Source organism: Typha angustifolia, chromosome 15 (genome assembly GCF_048772165.1).
Source record: "Typha angustifolia cultivar Huaian chromosome 15, ASM4877216v1, whole genome shotgun sequence".
NCBI classification, from domain to species: Eukaryota; Viridiplantae; Streptophyta; class Magnoliopsida; order Poales; family Typhaceae; genus Typha; species Typha angustifolia.
Window position 1 is genome coordinate 18,555,856 of NC_133253.1, and position 19,448 is coordinate 18,575,303.

General features: G+C 34.7%; 2 protein-coding genes across 3 annotated transcripts; both read right to left on the minus strand.

Moving 5' to 3' along the window:
* Window positions 1–13,369: 13,369 nt before the first annotated feature.
* LOC140777025 (calmodulin-like protein 30) lies at window positions 13,370–13,909 on the minus strand. Its single transcript, XM_073120928.1, has one exon. The coding sequence runs from the start codon at window positions 13,907–13,909 to the stop codon at window positions 13,370–13,372; it is 540 nt and encodes a 179-aa protein (XP_072977029.1).
* Window positions 13,910–14,204: 295 nt separating this feature from the next.
* Window positions 14,205–18,055, minus strand: LOC140779118 (protein disulfide-isomerase SCO2). Of its 2 annotated transcripts, none has more exons than XM_073124095.1 (3): window positions 17,552–18,037; window positions 17,307–17,433; window positions 14,205–14,608 (listed from the first exon to the last, which is right to left on the minus strand). In XM_073124095.1, the coding sequence occupies exons 1-3, from the start codon at window positions 17,942–17,944 to the stop codon at window positions 14,535–14,537; spliced, it is 594 nt and encodes a 197-aa protein (XP_072980196.1). In that variant the 5' UTR covers window positions 17,945–18,037; the 3' UTR covers window positions 14,205–14,534. The 2 variants fall into 2 exon arrangements, with proteins under 2 accessions (XP_072980196.1, XP_072980197.1); XM_073124096.1 differs by lacking the exon at window positions 14,205–14,608 and adding an exon at window positions 14,615–16,672 and having other exon boundaries at window positions 17,552–18,055.
* Between the last annotated feature and the right edge of the window lie 1,393 nt (window positions 18,056–19,448).

Genomic DNA, 19,448 nt, shown 5'->3' on the forward strand with positions numbered 1-19,448 from the left:
GGTAGAGCCATATCATACATAGTGTGCATGCATGGTTTCATTCATCATCAGTAACGATGATCCCCCAGTGCGTAGCTGCGTGTTTGATCAGAATCAAAATCTCCAAGTCAGAGTCTATGACATTGTTATTGTTGAGGTCGGCCTTGTTGACGCCCCCCCACGCCTTCCACCACGCGAGGCCGAGGCCAAGCGACTTGAGTGCCATCCGGAGCTCGCTCCTGCTGATGTTGCCATCGCCATTTGCATCCGCTTTCGCCAGCCACTGCGCGAATTGCTGCTTCGTCATCCTGACTTTCTCACCTCCATGACGGCCGATTCCATTGCCGGAGCCCAACACGGTTTGCATACTGATTAAGATCGATCGATCGATCGATAAATGTTTCTTTTGCTTTTGCTATGGGAGTGGTAACTACAGAGGAGATATAAATGGGCTATTTATAGGCAGGCCAGTGGCATATATGATATATGGCAAGGAGATGCCTTTTAGAGTGCGACACGTATTTGGCGATTAATATTCAGTCTTATCTCTTTACTGTGCCTCATGCGGTGGAATCTAGTCTTCTTTTTTACAAGTGGAATCTAATCTGATGTCATATACACGTACGTGTTATGATGTCATGTTGAGATGTGATCATGATGCATGCTTATTATTATGACTTTTTCACTGGTTCACTCCAAATTTAGAATATATATATATATATATATATATTATAATTTTGTATTATTCTTAAAATAATAATTTAAAATATATTATTATTATTATTATTATTATTATTATTATTATTATGTTTAATTATATTTTAAGTCCATCGTGTGCGTGATACTCTTTCAATTATACTCTGTCTCTCGTGGTGCGACGGAAGAGCACTCAAATTAAAGTAGATGATGGCATATTTCACGTTTGGATGGAATGGAGCCCACGACCTACAGACCAAAGTGGATTATATATATATGAGAGGTTTTTTATATGGGAGCTAATTGGAATGCAATTAACACTGTAGCAGATAATGTTATCAGTATATGGTTGCTTACTTTAAAAAGATTATTGCTAGAAATATAGTCTAATTAACATCTATCACTTTTCCATATCAATCTTTTCTCCTGTCATTTAAAAGATACTTCAAATCAAATCAACGGGCATCTTGTGGTAGATTGTAGGCTACTCAAGGACACTTTGCTTAATTCTACAAGGTTACGAATAGATAGACTTCTAGTTGACTCGAACCATAAGAAATGTTGTAGCCTATAGAAGTAGTTGCCATTTCACGTGGCAGTTGGCACCAAAATGAGATTAATTACCTGATTCCGTCTAAGACGCTGTTTGGCCGAGTGGGATAAAAAGTTTTATCCTCCATAAATCATTAATCTTTATGTTAGAAATTTTGGCTGGAATGGAAGAGCGTATTATGCCGTTATCTTATTGGATGAATAATCCTTATCCCAATTTAGATGAGTAATAAGGCTATAATATACTTGGTAATATGTTTTAAATAAATTCATAGTAAACCTGTTTTAATATGGAATGTTTATTTTTCACGCTACTTATGATGGTGTCTATATATTGTGTAAATTATAGTGAATTAAATCAAATTAATTTTTGCCTAATAATTCTAAAACTAATTATGGAAGAACAATATAACAGCATAAATAATTCATATTTAATTTAAACCTATTTTCCTTCTTTCTGAAAAAATATATGTACATAAAACTAGAAAAGGGGCGGCAATAAGGTCAGCTTATTTTATTTATTTTTCTTATCCCTACTATTATAATTAAATACCATACTTATATTTTTATCCAAACACTTATTCTAATTTTTCAAACAAACACTAAAAAAGAATTTGGATGAAAAACTATATTATCCAAAGATAAGTTATTATTTTATTCTTATCATAATTTTTTCTTATCTGGTTGCCAAAAAGACCTATATAGATTGCTAAGATGGTTGGAATACAAAAATTAGAACTTTTTGAAACAAAAATTGCAAAAGATAGTTATTAATTCTTTATCCTGAATCGAAGCACAGAAGGTCATATTAGCCTTGACGTTGGTCAATATAATTAAATCTCTGTTCCTAAGTGGGTCTTTTATAAGCAAATGAAGTTAGTAAAGATGTAGCATGGATAAATGAAGCCAATAACTTGGCACATGGATCGAGTTCTGTGTATCCTAATCAACATAATAGAATCAAGTAAAGCTAAGGTAGTTATTTCTACACGAGGCGAGATTCCAATGAGCTAGGAACGAATAAGATGCTGGCTTTTGTTGAACAGATTAATTAACCTGATTAAGATTATTTTTATTGTGCATTTTCTGGACAGCATCTTCTAGTTAGCTGAGTGATAAGTTTGTCCATACTAGGTCGCATAGCTATATATATATATCTATATATCTCCCAAGATTCTTGTAGTTAGTAAGGGAGGTGATCACTTGATCAGCATACTCATCCTTTTGACTGCTTATCTGATTGTGATATATAAACTTTATGCCCTACTTTCGGCTTAAAAGATTTAAGGTAATTAAGCTCCACCCAAAGATACCACAGATAGTGCACATATAATATTCCCAAGTATACACGTCAGCCATGCATGAGGATATTATTCCAAAGCATATTGCAACAATAAATCAAACGTGTTAACCAAGTTTTAGATTACTGTATCTTGTTACATTATCTGTTTTTTCTATCATATTTCTTTAAGAGAGAGAAGTAGAAATTTAATAGTGTCAAAATTAAATCAATGCTACTAAAAATCAAACATGATATTACTAATATATGTGTATATATAACGTAAGCTTATTTAACTATCTAGGCACAATCCTTTTGGCATATTATCCACAATATGATTATGTACATAACTATTAATCAAATATTATAATCATTATAACCATTTCCTATATATAGTAATGATCATCCTGATTATTTTAGCATCTCTATATAAATTTAGTGCGACAACAATAGTCCACGCAACAAGAGTCGTGTGACGTGGCTATTATCTCCCTTGTCCACACTTTACTATAAATTTGTTAATATTCTGTCACATTAATTAATGTAAAGTGTTAAAGGATTGATTACTTCAAGCAGCAACTAATTATCCAAAGGATAAATAATCAGGATTGCCTACCTCTTTTTTATAATGCTTCCAAAAAATAGCTCAACAATAGACTTAAATTATGGATATATAAAATCTCCGCTGAAATATAGGCCAAATTATCAACCCTAATATCTGGGGAGGGATTTGAACGGATGACTTTTTATCATGGGCTAATAATTAGATTCAACCATTAAAGTAAATTGTTATCCTAAATTTGTGAGTAGATGGATTTTGGTTTCTAAGTTGAAACTAGCGATTTGATCTCATTGTCATTTGGTGTTTATAAGTTTATTTTTAAACCAATTTAAAGAATACTAAACTGGTTTAGTATTCAAACACTAGTTTTAGATAAAAATGGGTTTACCGCAATCTATTAAAACACATTCTTCTTATATACTCTTTTATCCAATTATTTTACATTTAACAATAAAATCTGATTATTATTTTACCTTTGAAAGACATTAGATCGATCATCTTTTTCTCTCCCCCTCATCCATTTACCTAAGTAAATAAGTATTTTCACCATTTTCACCATTGACATAAACCAATAAAACGTGAAAAAGATGATCACAAACACAAAAGTTTTTACGTAATAAAACTTAAAATCGAATAAAAAATTACGGATCCAAACTCGGATCAAAACCAATTACTAAAATATATAGCAGTTAAGAAGAAACTTACAAATTGCTCTTCGATCCCCACTACTCAATCTGTATCAACATTGCTTACTATACCTCGCAACATACTACTTCCCATAATAGGTTTCCAAATCTTAATAACCCTCGAGGTTAATCTTTTCTCGAGACTTAGTCTTTTTAGATATGATGTAGATGCATAAAATTGAGAACGATTCGGCATTCTATTTAAAGTTGAAAGTTGATCTTCAATGGCCTCCAAAAGGTAATCTCAATATAATGAATGATCGACTTTTTTTAAAATATGATATCTAATTTAATAGATAATCTTTTAGAGATAAGATAAGTACATAAATATCTCTTTAAATATTTTCTACGAATTCTCTTATAGATAAAACAAATAGAGATAAACTAAAATTCAAGTCAAATCAGCCAAGGTCGTTCAAAGGCCCACAAAACCTGTTGAACGGGCTTGAATGCCTATTATTTTTTTCTTTCTCGAAAAAATGTGTTCGAAATGTAGAGTTGTTATTTAAGTGCCCTTGGTTATTTTTTTATAATATTTTGACCATCATTACACTATTTAAGCATTGTAATAATAATTACAAAACTGTTTCGAATACTTTAATTTTAAATTTAGTCTTCCAATTCAAACATCTCATAATTTTTCATAACTAATGCATATGCTTATACATAAAATTTAGACATATTACATAAATAAAAATTATATTTGAAACACAATTTGCTGAAAAAAAACCTAAGAGAAATCAAGGTTCCACGTGCCATCCTTGTAACGTTTGTTTTCCTTATCCGCATCAAACCTCCTTTGCAAATAAACCCAATTCTCACAGGGAAAGTCGAAACGGCAAACTACAAACAACTACTCAATGAAATACACGAAGGAACCAACTACGTACCACGAGATTAATCATTCCAAACGTACTAAATCAAACCCTTCATGACATTTATCTCTCTCTCTCTCTCTCTCTCTCCCCCTATATATATATATATATAAGCACATTAAGATAGTTACGTTGACGACAATAAAAACAGCAGACGATACAAAGCAGCTAGCTAAAACGTACTTTAGTTGCCCTTAACGACGTTCAATTATTAGATCACACAGAGGAGGGTAGAGCCATATCATACATGGTGTGCATGCATGGTTTCATTTATCATTGACGATGATCCCCCAGTGCGTAGCTGCATATTCGATCAGAATCATAAATTCCAAGTCAGAGTCTATGGCATTGTTATCGTTGAGGTCGGCCTTGTTCACCGCCCCCCGCGCCTTCCACCACGCGTGGTCGAGGCCAAGCGACTTGAGTGCTCGCTCCTGCTGATGATGCCATCGCCATTTGCATCCGCTGTCGCCAGCCACTGCGCGAATTGCTGCTTCGTCATCCTGACTTTCTCACCTCCACGACGACGGGGGAATTTTCCCTCGCCGGGGCCCAACAAGTTAATCATACTGATTAAGATCAATCGATCGATGCTTGTTTCTTTTGCTTTTGCTATGTGAGTGGTAACTACGGAGGAGATATAAATGGGCTATTTATAGGCAGGCCAGTGGCATATATGGCAAGGAGATGCCTTTTAGAGTGCGACACGTATTTGGCGATTAATATGCAGTCTTATCTCTTTACTGTGGCTCATGCAGTGGAATCTAATCTTCTTCTTTTTTGACAAGTGGAAGCTAATCTGATGTCATATACACGTACGTGTTATGATGTCTTTGAGACGTGATCATAACATGCATGCTTATTATTATGAGTTTTTCACTGGTTCACTCTCAATTCTAGAATATATATATATATATATATATAGTTTTTAATTTTTATTATTCTTAAAATAAGAAATTCATTTTTAAAATATAATTATTTTATGTTTAATTATACTTTAAGTCGATCGTGTGAGTGATACTCTTTCCATTATACTCAGTCTCTCATGGTAAGATGGAAGAGCACTCAAATTAAATTAGATGATGCATGTTTCACGTTTGGATGGAGCCCACGTCCTACAAACAAAGTGGATTAATATATATATATATATATCAGAGAGATTTTCATGCGGGAGCTAATTTGGAGTGCAACTAACGTTGTAGCAGATAATGTTATCAATGTATACGATTTCTTACATTAAAAAGATTATTGCTAGAAATATAGTCTAATTAACATCTATCACTTTTCCATATCACTCTTTTCTCCTGTCATTTAGAAGATACTTCATATTAAATCAACGGGCACCGTGAGGTAGATTGTTGGCTACTCAAGGACACGTTGCTTTATTCTCCACGGTTAGGATTAGATAGATTTCTACTTGACTCGAACCACAAGAAACTTTGTAGCCTATAAAATTAGTTGCATGCCATTTCACGTGGCAGTTGGCACCATAATGAGATTAATTACTTGAAAGCGTCTAAGACGCTGTTTGGCCAAGTGGGATAAAAAGTTTTATCCTCCATAAATCAATATTTATCTTAGAAATCAGTGCCAAATGAGTAAGTGTTGAAAAGAATGGAAAGATAAATAGAATTTTCTGAGTTAACTCTATCCCAAATTTTGGCTGGAATAAAAGAATACGTATTATGTCACTATCTTATAGGATGAATAATCCTTATTCCAATTTACATGCATGTACTCAGATTGTAATAAGGCTATAATATACTTAGTAACGTTAAAATATATTTATAGTAAAACTGTTTAATACGGAATGTTTATTTTTCACGCTACTTATTATGGTGTCTATATATTGCGTAAATTATAGTGAATTAAGTCAAATTAATTTTTGTCTAATAATTCTAAATTAATTATGAAAGAATAATATAACAGTATAAATAACGTATATTTAATTTAAACCTATTTTCCTTCTTTCTAAAAAAGATATATGTAATGTACATAAAACTAGGAGAAGGACAATAAGGTCAACTTATTTTATTTTATTTTCTTATGCCCACTATTATAATTAAATGCCATTCTTATTGTATATTTTTATCCAACACTTATTCTAATTTTTCAACCAAACACTTGAAAAGAATTGGTATGAAATATTATATTATCCCAACATAAGTTATTATTTCACTCTTGTCATAACTATTTCTTATCTGGTTGCCAGACAGACATATAGATTGCTAAGATGGTTGGAATACAAAAATTAGAACTTTTTAAAACAAAAATTGTAAAAGATAGATATCAATTCTTTATCCTGAATCGAAGCACAGAAGGTCATATTGCCATTGACGTTGCTCAATATAATTAAATCTCTGTTCCTAATTGGGTCTTTTATAAGCAAATGAAGTTAGTAACGATGTATCATGGATAAATGGAGTCAATAACTTCGCACATGGATCGAGTTCTGTGAATCCTAATCAAAATAGTAGAATCAAGTAAAGCTAAGGTAGTTATTTCTACACGAGGCGAGATTCCAATGAGCTAGGAACGAATACGATGCTGGCTTTTGTTGAGCAGATTAATTAACCTGATTAAGATTATTTTTATTGTGCATCTTCTGGACAGCTTCTAGTAGTTAGCTGAGTGATATGTTTGTCGATACTAGGTCTCATAGCTATATATATGTATATATCTCCCAAGATTCTTGTAGTTAGTAAGGGAGGTGGTCACTTGATCAGCATACTCATCCTTTTGACGGCTTATGTTATTGTGATATATAACCTTTATGCTCTACTTTCGGCTTAAAGATTTAAGGTAATTAAGCTCCACCTGAAGATACCACAGATAGTGCATATATAATATTCCCAAGTATATACGTCAATCATGCATGAAGATATTATTCCAAAGCATATTGCAACAAGAAATCAAACGTGTTAACGAAGTTTTAGATTACTGTATATAGTTACATTATCTATTTTGTTTCTATCATATGCCTTTAAGAGAGAGAAGTAGAAATTTAATAGTGTATGAATTAAATCAACGCTATTAAAAATCAAATGTGATAATACTCATATATATTTATATATAAAGTAAGCTTATTTAACTATCTAGGCACATATAATCATTATAATCATTTCCTGTGACAGTAATGGTCATCCTGATAATTTTAGCATCTCTATATAAATTTAGTGAGACAACAATAGTCCACGCAAGGAGAGTCGTGTGACGTGGCTATTATCTCCCTTCTCCACAGTTTACTATAAATTTGTTAATATTCTGTCACATTAATTAATGTAAAGTGTTAATGGATTGATTACTTCAAGCAGAAGCTAATTATCCAAAGGATAAATAATCAGGATTGCGTAACTCTTTTTTATAACGCTTCCAAAAAAATAAAAAAAATAAAAGCTCAACAGTAGACCTAAATTATGGATATATATCCGCAGAAATATTGACCAAATTATCAACCCTAATATCTGGGGAGGGATTTGAACGGATGACTTTTTTTCATAGGCTAATGATTATACTCGACCATTAAACTAAATTGTTAACCTATATTTGGGTGAGTAGATGGAATTTGGTTTTTGAGTTGAAATTAGTGATCTGATCTCATTGCTTTTTGGTGTTTATAAGCTTATTTTTAATCCAATTTAGTGAATACTAAACTGGTTTAGTACTCAAACACTGGTTTTAGATAAAAATGGGTTTACCACGATCGACTTAAACACATTCTTCTGATATATTCTCCTCTTTTATCCAATTAATTTACATTTAACAATAAAATCTTATTACTATTTTACCTTTGAAAGACATTACATTAATCAACTATCATTTTAATTCTTTTATCTTTTTTTCTCTCCCTGTCCATTGACTTTAAAGGGTATTTTTACCATTTGATATAAACCATCTCTTACCATCGTTTTTTTTTTTCTAATCCTATTCATATTGTCCTATTCAAGTGTAAGAAAAATAAGAGCAACTAACCGACCAGATTGAGTTAAATAACCTCTAAATATCATCCATAGAGGTGATGGATTTTTGTATAAATCTTGTGTCTTCTATTTTACTTTTAATCTCTTTTACGTATGGCACAACATTCACTTTCCTCTCTAGCTTTTAACGATTCCTTTTCCAAAGGCTTGAAGTTGACCCAAGATTGATGCACTGTTGTATATATATATAAGAATACGATAAATGAAGAGAATAGAGGAATTAATCACATATAGAGTACTCCCAACACTAATATATTTCATAAGCGTTAAAGCTTAGTTAGTTACAAGCACCATTTACTAATAACGACTTGATTCCACTTGCATGCATCTTCTATTTTCTATGTCATAACTTCTTGGACACATGACTACTGATTATGACATAGAAAGTAAGCGCATGGGCACACACACACGAAAAAAAGAAAAAAAAAAGAAAAAGAAAAAAAGAAAAAAGAAAAGAAGAAGTACCTAGACATGCAGGAAGACCACACAAGTTCATTAACAAAGCGAAGTAAACCTATAACCTCCTATTTTAACTTGGTCATAACACCCCAATGTTTGCGAGCATGCTCTAGGAGTGCAGTAATCTCGGAGTCGCCGTCGATGCAGCCATTGTTGTTCAGGTCGGCTTTACCGATAGCCCTCCTCACCCTCCACCACTTAAACCTCAGCCCTAGAGATTGCAATGCATCCTGCAACTCTTGCCGACTGATACAGCCATCCTTATTCTTATCTACCGTGTCCAGCCATTTCTTGAATTGCTCCTTGGTAATCCCGGAGGGTATGTGAATTGAGCGAGTGGTCATTGTATGGTGGAAGAGTTTTGAATTCTATGAGAACTTGGTGAGCTTTGTGATAGAGAGCGTAGTACGGGTGGTATTGATATATATAGAAGAAGGTGGTGGTGGTGGAAAGTGAGTACAGCTCTCAAATTAAATTACATGATGGCAAGTTGCATGTTGGATAGAGCCCACGTCCTTAATTTTAATCTAAAGTGGATATGCCCAGTGTTATGGAGTTGCTGTACCCCTAATTTGTAGGACACTTACCATTATATGACGTAGTATATGATCAATATATATATAATTTCTTACGTTAAAAATAGGTAAATAATTCCATAACACTCTGAAAGTTATAATCATAATCTAACCACTATAATAGTAAATTTTTATACCCAAGACCATGTTTTTGGTACTGGTTCTAACACCGGTAAAAAAATAGTAGTCAAAAAGATTAAATTACGCGTGCTAATTTTTGAATGACTTATTTTTTTCTTTAAATATTTCTTTTTTAGAAAAATGATTGTGATAGATATGATTAGATCTAACTTATTCAGAGATATCACTTAATATTAAATAATTTAAATTTAATTATTTACTTTTAAGGAGATATACTTTAATTTAAATTTGATTATCTATTTCTATCTGTTATCAATTTTTTTTAATTTAAATCAATCTTAAACTAGTGATATATATATATATGTAATAATTAAAAAATAATTGAAGAGATAAAATTAATTAAACTTTCATGAAGTTAATTATAAATAAATATCAATATCCTTATACTGATGTATATATATATATATACACATAATTACTCTCGATTAAAGGCATATAAGTATTTTATTTGATAAATTACTAAAATAATATAATTATAAAAAAAATTGACTTGAAGGATATACATATAAATATGAAATTTAAAATATTATATACATAAATGAAAAAAAAAATTGAGGGTCTATATTCAAAAAAAGTTAGAAATATGTAATCTTCTGCTAAACCGATTATAATACTTCAATTTTTTATGTTTCTATTACACTCTTAATTATATTAACCGTTAAATTCCTCTTTACCTTTGAAAGATAGATAAATGGGTACAAAGCTTATTGAAGAAGAGCTCTTAAAAAATATTACTACCGTAAATATAGTCTACTTAACATCTATTACTTTTCCATATAAATCTTTACTCCTGTCATGTAGAAAATACTATCTATACATTGATAACATTTTAAGCTAGCTAGCTTCCTGCATACTCAAGAACACATTGCATTATATTCTCTTCTAAGCTTAGGATGGATAGATGATTCTTTTGACGCGGACTGCCAGATCTTTTAACAGTTCGGTCTTATCTCCAATAAATCTATGTGGGTCTTAGAAATTAAATGGAATTCCTTGATTCGAATCTCTTTTTTTTCCCCCAAGTGATTGAAATGGACAAGAATGGAAGAGTCTCTTCTCATTAAGTTGGATAATGGTTAGAAGGATAAGATGGTATCATCCTTGCTGTCCATCTACGACCGTCACCAGTCAAACCACCAATGGAGTTCCCTGCATGGTTTATGTCTTCTTCAAAGAAAAGGAATTAATAGTTAAATAGCTAATTATTATATATGTATGTTTTAATTTAACTCACTTCTGTGCTAATTGTTAGTTTAGTGAACTGATATTAAATATTTCATCGAAATTTTATTTTATGGTAGTGGATATATGGACACGTGACACTGGGCTAACTTGGTATATAGAATATTAAAGATACGTCTCTCTTTATTGGACCAAAGTAACGGAATTATCTTTATGCTAACTTAAGTGGTGCTGGTCCAAAAGCAAAGTTAGGAACTGCAACATTCTGTCCAAGAATTTTCTTTTGCTTTTTGACAGAGAATTTAAACACTACACTGAGATCATGATATGCATGGGGAATCGATGAATAACCTTTTCCAGTCAACAAGGTTGCATTATTGAAGCTTTTGTGATTCCTACCGGAAAGAGATTTAGTGTTCGATCAGAATGTTTGCTTCTTTGTTGGTTTTTTTCTTAGGAAAAAGTCTCTGGGCACAAAGATTCATTAATACAACATATATAATAATGCAATACATGAAATGAGAGAGGGATAGGGTGACAATATTTTAACATAAGTTTCATGCTTGATTAAAGTAATAGACAGCATAACAAGAAAAATATAATATTAAGCTCAAGGATAGATAATAAAAGATAATAAGAGAGTATGGCCCAGATGGATTCATAGAAGCAAAGGGCTTAAAGTGAGTCTACGGTTCGGTCGTGATTCGACAACCAAAGATACTTTAGAGAAGCAAGAAAATCACAACCTACAACAACAAAAAAGAAAGGAAAAATATTCTGTTTCAGTGGAGTACCAAATAAGAGAGAGAGGAGCACAATACCATGACCCAAGCTACAAAATCGACATCAGTCACTCGAGGTGGCATTGGTGACAAAAATCTTATATATCTTTTTCATAACTAGACTCAACTCATCCCTAGTGTAACTATATATCCTTCGCTACTATACTCTTGATTGCCTTAATATGGCCTACGGGAGGTGAAAAATGAGAGACCTTCCCTGACTTGCACTCACCCACCAAAACACTCCGACGAAAGCGCAAACCAACCAGCACAGATTGACTATAGCAAGTAAAAGAAATAAGCGAAAGGAAAATATTGGCCTCTCCTCTTTTCTAGAGAAAAGGAGAAGACGGAGAGGGAGTGACAACAACAACAAAGATAAGAGGCGGAGCTAGCAATTTTGATTACGAGGGCCAATATTTCTAATGATATATAAATACGATCAAAATATTATATATTATAATAATCTAATTTAAATATTTGGGTAAAATAAAGAGAAAACATATCTAAAGTTTTTCATCTAAATAAGTTTTAATTTCCTATTACATAGTTTCAATACTAAAATATTTATTTAGAAATAAAATAATATTATATCTTATTATGTTAAGTTTAATAGGTTTATAGGAAAATATTTTAGTTATCCTTCGTAAGAATATATTGACATATAATTTACTAAATATTTAATATGGGACTAAAAAACTCTATGACCAGAATTGTGAGTTAGGCTTTTGGGCCGAGATGGGTGGGCAAAAACTTAACCCATGCTTCCCACTATTATTTCGAACTCAGGTTGAGTCAGATTTAGCCCAATTAAAACTAAGTATGATTAGGTTGAGTTTGGGAGGGTCGGGCTCAATGATTATCTCTACCCCACCCCAGGAGTGAATACATAGCGTGGAGCTAAGACACCCAACCTTCATCGGTCTCCACGGACGACACTCGAACAAACCAGTCTCTTACAAGAGAGATGAACTGGAAATAAATCCTAGCGGAGGGGCTGCTAGTGTGCTAGGGCCGGCGCTGTGTAATGGCTCGTTTGCTTCTTTGCGTAGTCGCTTCAATTTTGGAGCATCCTAAGCGAACTAATTTGATGGCCAAATTTTATCTTTTGGATAGTAATTAACACACAATTAAGAAAAGCTCTGTGTCTCCTGCGCCTATGATTGGGATCGCACTTTTCTATCATATTTTCATAGTTCGTGTTCTTTTACTATACTTGCAAAAATAGATAGATGCAGTAGTTTTAAACATAATCCTTTTAGGAGACCCTCAAAGAAAGCACTTTAATAGGATGGTCATAGTCATTCACATTAAAGTCAAACGAAAAAACGATTAAAACTCATAAGTTTACGAATATTACCTTCACAGATTAATCAAAGCCAGAGAAGCAACAACTACAAGCATTTATGGATACGCCATTCTCCGTGTTAAGACACCATGGACATTCTCCTATATATCCTTGCATTTATTGAATACGATCAAATTTAATTAGCTGCCCCTCTAGCATAAATTTCAGGTGGAAACCTTGTGTATCTCCACAATATGAACAAGATATATAGTCTTATGTCATTTAGATTTGCCAGTACAGAGGGGCAGTACTCTTTTGATTCTTGAACAGTCCTCACGCTTTCTTCCTGGGTCGAGTCATCATGCTCATGAAATCGTCCATATCAACCAATCCATCACCGTTTCTATCTATCTTCTTCACCATCGTTTCGCACTCTGCGATGGTGAATTTCTCCTCCAGCCTTGCGAACGTTTTGTGCAGATCTTCCGCGCTTATTCTTCCATCTCCGTCTCTATCAAACACAAAAAATGCTCTCTTTATCTCGGTAACCTTTACTCCCTTCTTGTGCACCTCCATGAACTCGTCAAAATCTATAAATTCATCTTTATTCAAGTCGGCCGCATCCATCATTTGCTTCGCCTGGCAGGCGGCATTAGTTTGCCCCAGCTTCTCCAGCAGCAACCGGAGATCCCGCTTGCTGATCTTGCCTTCTGTGCCTGAAATTTTGTTGAAGACTTTCTTCATCTCCTCAATGTCAGGCTCGAAAGTGAGCATCAGGTCAGAGAATTTCCGGTCTTCAAATGATCGCCGCTTTAAAGGAAGCTTGGACAAATTGTATTGAAAACTTAGAAAACTGGAGCTCGATTGGGACATCTTCCTGATTAGTTTGGTGTTCATACAGAAGACAGTAGGATTGAGCAGCTACAGAAGAAGCCTGAGAGATTTGGCTGTTGTAAGTTGTTATTTAAATAATCTTTGCCTCTTGCCAGGCTAAAGATTCCTGATGGTTACTGGAAGTTAATGGGATTCCGATACCTCAAAAGTACTCTGGGTGTAGGAATAGTTGATTACTTTGAACTCAAGAATCTGTGCATGGTTTAAGCAATCACAGAAAGGAAAGTTAGGACGGAGGATAGAATATATGGATGTGAAAAGACAAGCATAAGAATCTTGAGTACTGCTTCAATACGTTTCCTTTTAACTTCTCCGTTTGCTTCCCTTTGATATCAAATGTATACGGATTCAAAAGTTGTACATATAGAAATCAATTACAGCAGGTCCTCTGATCAGGTCCCTCATAACACAGCCCAACAAAATTGTAGGAAAACTCACGCGAGCTATATATTTTTTTTCTTTTCAATGAGGTGAGTATAAAAGGACAATTAAAGCCAATAAGAAACATATCTTGATCAGCATCTTTGGGAACATAATGACTGTGGTCCAAAATTCACTCATCCGTAGGAAGGGGTGTATAGTGCTCGAAGAAGAACTATCAAAATTAAGGCGGTTTTCCGTTGTCGAGATCTTCCATCACATCGATGTCCTTACGAGCTGTAATTTTCTGAACATAACCTAAGAAACGAACAGCAGATGTGATTCAATAAGTACACTATTAAAAGAGAACCAGAAGTCTTATGACTATAATATAATAAAGTGTGCATAACAAAACAGAGAATAGAACTCTTGTAAGCAGAAAGTACAATAATGAAACTTAAGTGTCTAGGAAAAATAATATATATGGCAGATATAAAGAAACAGATGCTTGACTGCTAGCTATCAAAGAGAGGCCAATTAACTAGCGAAAAATTACTCTTGGTAAAGAGACTGTGATACAATGAACAGCAAAATTAAAATAGTTTCTTCAGTAAACTGTACTGAGTATCTGAAGCAAATTTTCAGCAAGCTGGATGTGGCATAATCTTACTATTCTATGGGAGATTAGAAAAACCCACACTAAAACTGTATCAATCAGAGATGTCAATCAATAGAGGAAGAGGAAATTGTAATGCTCTGAAGGAACCAACCAACAAATCATGATGGATTCACCACATCATATGAAAAGGTAGGCACTAAAGCTTACTTGAAATGGAGTCTAAGAAATCTAATTCAGGCTATGTGACTAAGGATATGTCGATGACCAAACAGCAGTTCTTATTTTAAAGTCATGGGTACAGCATGTGAACTTTCCTATTTGGCTGAAATTGCACAAGAGATAATTGACAGTACTAAGTGCCAAATGGTTAAAAAATTGTAACCCTTAACAAATAACTTCGCTTCCATTAGCTCCCTCCATAGCTCTTCTGATAATTTGGACTAACATCTGAAGCAGTGGAAGTTGCTTAGTTTCACAATCAAATTGCAATGCGAATCTGTACAATGTACTCAAGATCTTACTTAGGCCTTAACACCAGAATGCCATAGTTTCCATATACTTATAGGGTAAACTCTGGACAGTAACATATGTTCCTAACCACCTAAAATGTATATATTCAATTGAAAAGTGAATTTAATTTTGAAAATAATGCCTGACTAGTAATCTACCAAGATGGTACTGTCATAAACAATTTCCGATGTACTAAACGTTGGAACAGTTTGGATCATATATACACATGTCTTTGGGAAACATGGATGAATTGAAAAATAGTTGGACACAGTCCATGAGCCAGTACTTTCAAATATTTGATTATCACTACACTGATAGACTTAACTTCTATACATAATTAGGAAAAAATAAGCTAAAATGTCTAGTAACACGGTACCAGTTGAAGATAGTAAACCTAACATGATACGTGGTACCACCTAAGTCAACTTTATAACAAGCCATCATTTGGAGTTATCAGATAGTGGCTCCAAGTGTTTTCATAATTAAAACACAAGAATGTAATAACTAGGAAAAGGGTATATAATCCGCATAAAATTTACTAATTAAGGCCGTGTACATTCAGTCCCATCAAAGTGGTTAAACATATCCAATTACCAGGAACTTACCTTAATGATAATGTCGTTCACAATATTAAGTTACAAATATATATGCAGAAATATGATTACTAGAAAAAACAAACTTCAAAAATTAAAAAGAAAATTTCATAATCTAGTTGCCCATTGATTAATCTGATCATGAACTTGCATTTAGTTAGTTAAAAGACTATGTATTAAATAAGTTTACCCATTTTCAGACCAATTCTGTGAAGCAGTTATGCCATTTAATCAGTTATATAATGAAGAAGAGAAGAAATGGTACCAAAAACTAGGGTAGCAGCCTGCAAAGCAAGATTAATAAATCCTACAACACTCACAAGGCTACAACCAAAAACTAAGAAGCCCCACAAGACCCATAAAACAATTTGCTCCCGGAGCAGTTAACAAATCTATGAACCAATGGTCGAAGGATATTATGCATTTCAGACGAACTTATGTAGTCAGGCACAGGGGAGAGAGAGAGAGAGAGAGATAGAGAGAGAGAGAGAGAGAGAGAGAGAGAGAGAGAGAGAGAGAGAGAGAGCATAGCTAATATATAGTGGCTGCATGGACCAACATGAGCAAGATGTTCCATTGATTTTCTTTCCTACTTTGGCCACATTGTGCATGAGAGGATTCTTTGTGTTCTTTGTGTTCTTTGGCTCTGTATAAAATAATCTGGGCCAGAAAGACTAGTCAGTCCTTTCCCGAACTAAGTTTCACACTACAAGGAGATAAATACTCTTTTCTGTTTCCAAGAGGAGTTAACAATCATAACAGAGACAAGGCCCAACCGTAAGGCAATAACTCAGTCGTAGAGTATTGAGGGATTGATGGGTTTGCTAAGGAGGTAAAAGATATAAATAATTGGTGTTAATTGCAGGGAAAAAAAGACAAACAAAAAGTGATCATTAATCTCAAACTGTGCGTATTACTTCTTTTGTCTACCAAGGATTACAGTACTCAGAAAAAGAAAGCTACAAATTTTCTGTGTACAAACTCAGAGCTTCTTATTTTCCATATAGCAATGTAAACATGGTCTTACATACATTAGAATACAGAGAGGTCCTACATTATGTAGAAAGCTACTTTGTGTCAATTATGTGAAAAGATAACTAGCTGATTTTTCTCCTACATCTCGCTACTATCTCTGCCGCTCTTTTAGTCTATTTATGCATTACAAATTTATTAAAATTTTGTTCTTTCTGCGGACATGCCTAGAATAACAAAAATCATAATTTCAAATGACACAATAGATTTTCCTAGCACAAGTAAAAAGTAAGAGAGCCAAGAGAAAGAAGTAAATGCCTACCAATTCCAAGACAAGGAACACATTTGCAGATCGTCTCCTTCCCCTTCTTTCTGTAATAGCTAACAAACCCGGTCCCCTGGCAACTCTTGCACTTCCCCGTCCATTCGTAGACCACTTCTTTGCAATCCTTTCACGACAAAAACAAAAACAAACAAACAAACAAACAATAAAAAACAATTCAATAACGCAAGCACAATAGAACCGCATACAAATCTCACAAAGCAAAACATGGATATGAAGCCAACCTCAACATTAGGATCGCAATTGAGGCGGCGATCAATCTCCTCGGGCGTCGCGGGCGAGGTGTTGGGATACGTCATCGGAAGCGGGAGGGCGTCCGAATCGTCGGCCAAGTAGCTCTCCCGATCGCGAGACCACCACCACCACTTCTTCTTCGTCTTGCCGTCCCCGTTCTTGCCCTCCTCTTTGGCATTCACGCGGACGCCGGGGTCACCGGCGTAGATCCTCCCGTCCGGATCCCTCGATCGCGGGGTACGGAACCAGTCAGGCGAGGGGGCGGAATCGGAAGCCTCAGCCGCGCGGCAGCGGTGGAGAGGGAGATGGGAAGGCGGCGATGAAAGGGGAAGCGTGGACTTGGGAGGGCAGGAGAGGAAAGAATTAAGATTTGTCGGAGTCATTCTAGGGTTAGGGTTTGAGAGGAGGAGTTCATCTCTCTTCTCTTGCTCGCTTTGGAGTTTGGAGGGAACCTGGACGAGAGAAGGGAAGCCCGCGAGAAGGCGCAGGAGATAAAAAGGGTGAGGATCGACATTGTCGATAATCCGGTGACGTTACCGCCCCGTGAAGAAATGGAGGGTCTCTCTGGACCTTCGTTAGGCAAGTAGGGCGGTGGCAATCGACCAGTGGTGACCAGATCTTCGATCGACTCAGCGAGTCACATTGCTCACGTGAGTGGTGAATTGAACTGCTGGGCCGAATCTAAGAAGGATAATATACACGACCACTTCACGATGCAATTTGGATTCTATCACCACTTGAACATTAAACAAAATTGAATCCTAATACAAAGTGGAATCATAACCAACAATAGTGCTTTTAATTTGTCGTTCTCAAATAGTTCTCGTGCCCTGGCATAATCGTTTCTAGGTATCAACAAATATAATACTTCCAAAGATTTATTGACAAGAGGCGTGTTGCTTGAGAATGGCAATTTTTTCCTCAAACGTCAAGCTCCTCATCGCACGACTCTCTCATGTTTCGTGGCGAATTTATGTCTCCATTCTCCTCGTTGAAGCGCTGCCATGATCTGCACTGCTCGTTGGCAATTAAATATGTGATGGTTAATCGTACAAGTGAAACTGGAAATTTTGGAACTTTGTCTTTCAGGTTGTTACCTTCGCGATGGCAAAAGATCAGCTGGGATCCAATCACTTTTGAGAATTACTTGATCCATGAGTTACGATTCGAAGGATGATATTGGATGGAATATGAGGCAATTAAAGCTCTGGTATCCCCATCGTCTAGCTAATTTTTCTCAACTCGAAGTTTGGTTCAAACTAAAAACGAGTTGGTTCGTCTCAAATTCAAAAAGGCTCGATAAGAATCATGGGCTGATGAGATGAAGTTTGATGGTCATAAAAGAATAAAGTCTTCAAAGTTGAGGTAAACCCATAAAAAATCTCAAAGTGAAAAGGCGTGGCCGGTGGAGGTGCGACCAATGTTGGCAAGACAAAGCTGTAGCCAATAGAGGTGTAGAGATTGATTACTAAGCCCGTTCACTTCTATAATATAATATATTGTACTATAAGCTACAGTATCGAGTCGAGATCCGAGCTCATCAAGCAGCTTGCGAGCCATCAACCTATTATGACAGCCAATGACATGGATAGACTTTTACTAGCAATTAATTGGTTGTATAAATAAATTCAAGTGTGACAAACATAAGCTGAGCTCTAAACAAATCGAGCTCGTGTAGCTCCTAACCATCAAACTATTTTGACAGTGCTAACCATGACAAAATTTTACTATAGCAATTAATTGGTCGCATTTTCGTGACAACTTAGACTTGCTAAACATTTCAAACTTGCATTTATCAGGCACTTAACGTAACAGTCAGAAATCAGAGTATACATCAACGGGGATGTATTTGATCATCTTACTGTAGGGGTTCATTTCCCATATCTT

What these genes read in the sequence shown, in the direction of transcription:
- LOC140777025 (XM_073120928.1), bottom strand. Translation starts at nt 13,909, where the DNA reads ATGTCCCAATCGAGCTCCAGTTTTCTAAGTTTTCAATACAATTTGTCC.
- LOC140779118 (XM_073124095.1), bottom strand. Translation starts at nt 17,944, where the DNA reads ATGACTCCGACAAATCTTAATTCTTTCCTCTCCTGCCCTCCCAAGTCC. An exon ending in ATTGCGATCCTAATGTTGAG is followed by an intron (nt 17,434 to 17,551) that starts GTTGGCTTCATA and finishes TTGTCGTGAAAG; the next exon opens with GATTGCAAAGAAGTGGTCTA. An exon ending in TGTTCCTTGTCTTGGAATTG is followed by an intron (nt 14,609 to 17,306) that starts GTAGGCATTTAC and finishes TTCGTTTCTTAG; the next exon opens with GTTATGTTCAGAAAATTACA.